Source organism: Lipotes vexillifer, unplaced genomic scaffold (genome assembly GCF_000442215.2).
Source record: "Lipotes vexillifer unplaced genomic scaffold, Lipotes_vexillifer_v1.1 scaffold986, whole genome shotgun sequence".
Lineage (NCBI taxonomy): Eukaryota > Metazoa > Chordata > Mammalia > Artiodactyla > Lipotidae > Lipotes > Lipotes vexillifer.
Window position 1 is genome coordinate 263,165 of NW_006784900.1, and position 3,318 is coordinate 266,482.

At 46.5% G+C, this 3,318-nt stretch overlaps 1 protein-coding gene across 1 annotated transcript in view; it reads right to left on the bottom strand.

Moving 5' to 3' along the window:
• The window catches only part of UBASH3B (ubiquitin associated and SH3 domain containing B), a 140,418-nt gene that overhangs the window by 14,531 nt on the left and 122,569 nt on the right, over window positions 1-3,318 (bottom strand). Inside the window, exon 7 of the mRNA XM_007457041.1 lies at window positions 288-420. Coding sequence (XP_007457103.1) covers window positions 288-420 — 133 coding nt within the window. The remainder of the gene's footprint in view (window positions 1-287; window positions 421-3,318) is intronic.

Consider the following 3,318-nt stretch of genomic DNA (forward strand, 5'->3'; position numbering starts at 1 on the left):
CCCCGCGTTGTTCAAGGCTCAACCGCGTTACTACTTTACAGATAACGTATCATCCTCTCTGCAGAGCAGCCTTCCTTACCAGCCTAGACCCAGATGCTGGTAGTCATTGTCAGCACCACCCATCTGACTCTTCCTAGCCTTAAATTTTCATATATCTTTTAGGCTCTTGTGCCCTGAGAGACAGGTAACCCTTTGGGGGCAGCAAGGGCAAGGCCTCATCCTTAGTAAAAAGGTGCTCAGTGAATCCTGAGCAGAGTTGAGGAGGCGGCCCTGACAGTCAACCTTACCTGGGTGGGCTGGCAGATGATGGTCAGGGGCGTCGTATCCCCCAGGCCCTGGTCCTCATACTGCCGCCTCTCCAGGATGCCATCCCCAAATGAGAGCGCACTGGAAGATGATGTATTTAAGATCGAGTAAGAACTGCAGAGGAAGACAAGGAAGACATTAACTGCTCTGGCCAGAAGTCATCAGCACTTCACCCCTGGGCTCAATGGGACTGTGGGAATGAGTAGGAAAGACTCCCTGGGGCAGTGCAATGGTTGGGAAAGCTGAGCAGGGGGCATCCCATGCCTGCAGAGGAACATCTTTTTAAAAAACTGTTTATTGAAGTATAATTAAGTAACAATATCATATTAGTTTCAAGTGTACGACATAGTGACTTGTTATTTTTATAAGGAACATCCTGTTTTATACTGAAGTCTTGCAGTTAATAAATTAGTGGTAGATGGATTTCTGTACTTGGAACAGATGCGTTCATCCCTCTGGGCAGGGATGGGGCCTGTGATTCTGTGCTTATTAGGATGCCACAGGCGTGGCTGGCACCCAAAGCATGCTGCAGAATAATGAGGTATCAATTTTGTACCATTGTTTCCAGCTCTTTTTCTGGCTCAAAGAAATAAACAATTCCTGTTGCCTTTAATCTTTTCCATGGTGATTTCCATCTGAACTGACAAATAAGAGGGAGGATTCTGACCGTCTCTACCACTTCGTCTGTGGCTCCTAATGGTCAAGGAAGCCTTTGCCCATTACCCCCTACTCTACCTCCTTCAGTTTCCAAACCCCTCCCCCATCTCAATCATACCTCCAACAAGATGATTAAATACAGCATTTTTCCAGAGGAGACCATTCTCACCAGATGTGTAGAGCTTTGAGCCAAGAGCTCTCATCTCTGGATGTAACACTGTAACTACAGAAGCCCCAAAAGAGGTCTTGCTGAAAGACAGGCAGCAAATCATGCTGTGTTTAAATTATTTTGATTAGTAAGGCCTCCAAAAAGCTTTATCTAATAAACACTGCAATTCAAATATGGTTGTTAGGCAAATCCAACAGACATCACTGGGCAGCGTCAAGGGAGAGGAGGGCATTTAAATTTTAGATTTCTTGCTTCTTTACAAACAGGGTAAAGTTCCATATGTGTAAAACAGCGCTGAATCTAAAACAGCCATTAGCTTTATGGTTATTTTTTTATTTTTTAATATTTTGGGGTTATTTCTAAGGAAATCTCGTACCATTCACAGTCTAATAGGCTGGTTGTTTTCCTTTATTTTAAACTGAGACCCTCCCAAACATCACACAGTTAAAGAAAATTCAGTTTCACTGTCTGATTCATCAAAGCTTCAGCGCCTGAGATGTCTGGATATATGGAATCATCCTGACATCTTTCTTGTACATGTTCCCCAATTTCTTTATTACAGCTGTGAAGACACTAATAGAATCCCTTCTCTCTCTCCTTCAGCTCAGCCGGCAGTGAGACTGCCAGCCTCCTTCTCTTCTCAACTGTCACTGTCAGCAAAGGCCCCGACTCACTGAGGCAGTTTGGGGCTGTCAGTTCCAGTAAGACAATAGTCAGATGCTTCATGGTGAGTGCAGAGTAGGGAGAAAGCTGCACCTGACGCCCGGAACATCTTCTCAAGCATCGGAGAGACACTGGCACCTCCCTAGGACACATCAGGGCTGTGTGTCAGCCAAGAAGGACCGGCCAGCCTACCCCAATTTAGAGGACACGGTGGGGCTTTCACCAACTGATACATATCTGGAGGTACTCAGAACCAGGCAGGGTGCTCTCTAATAAGGGTGGTAGGAAAATATTTCCTTAGGAGGGACTCGGAAAACTGAGGACAGGGGAGGAAGAGTTGTGAAGGGCTGCTGACCCCAAGTCCCTACTTGTTGGTTGCTTGAATCCCCTCTGCAACCTCCCATCAAGTCGGCCACGTCATGCTTGAGGACCCTGTGGCTCTCCCTCCCCCAGGCTACCTGTCATTAGGGGCGAAACAAGGCTGTCTTATAGCAGCTGGGCTCTGCCTCGCTGAGTCATTTCCACTTCTGGGGTTAATTAGGAAAGTGCAGTTCTTCTATACGATCGCTTTTGTGGAAGAGACATTTAATTTGACAAGCATGTAAGAGACGACTTGAAAACACAAGTTGGAAAAAAAAAATAACCATAAAGCTAATGGCTCTTGTAGATTCAGTGCTGTTTTATACACGGCACTGATCCACATAAAGCTAAGTCCTTTACAGCAGTGTTCACACACGCCTCTAAGGGAAATGCAATTATTATCTCCATTTCATAGATTAGCAGACTGAGGCTCAGAGACGTCATGTTAGTTGGCCAAGGTCACACAGCTGGTGAGTGGGAGAGTCAGGATTTGAATCTAAGACTACTGGAATACAAACTCAAATTCTTAATTACAGCGTCTTAACACCTAGTATAACAGTATTTCCCCCACTCTCAGCCGGGCTGGCTGTGGCAGCTGATAGTGAAATTTCAGACATGGTTCCCAGGGAGATAACATCACTAGTAATCTCTCAAAATAAAGGGAGATGACACGCAGACCTCCCTGGGATCCACGGACTGAGGTCACTGAGGATCCACCCCACTTCAGCTGAGCTCTAACTTGGGCAAGAGTGGGTTTAGATGCAGAGATCTGAACCGGGTCAGCAGAACCTCTCCCACATACTCTTCCCACAGGGAGCCCTACTTTTAAGAATATGATCCGGGAGCTGTATATCATCAAATAATCTTTTTTTTTTTTTTTTCTTGCGTTATGCGGGCCTCTCACTGTTGTGGCCTCTCCCATTTGCGGAGCACAGGCTCCGGACGCGCAGGCTCAGCGGCCACGGCTCACGGGCCCAGCCGCTCCGCGGCATGTGGGATCCTCCCGAAACGGGGCACGAACCCGCGTCTCCTGCAACGGCAGGCGGACTCTCAAGCACTGCGCCACCAGGGAAGCCCCAAATAATCTTTTGATTCTCCGTTTCTTCACGTATATTATGCTTTGCTTTTTTTTTTTTTTTTTTTTTTTTTTCGGTCAAAAAACC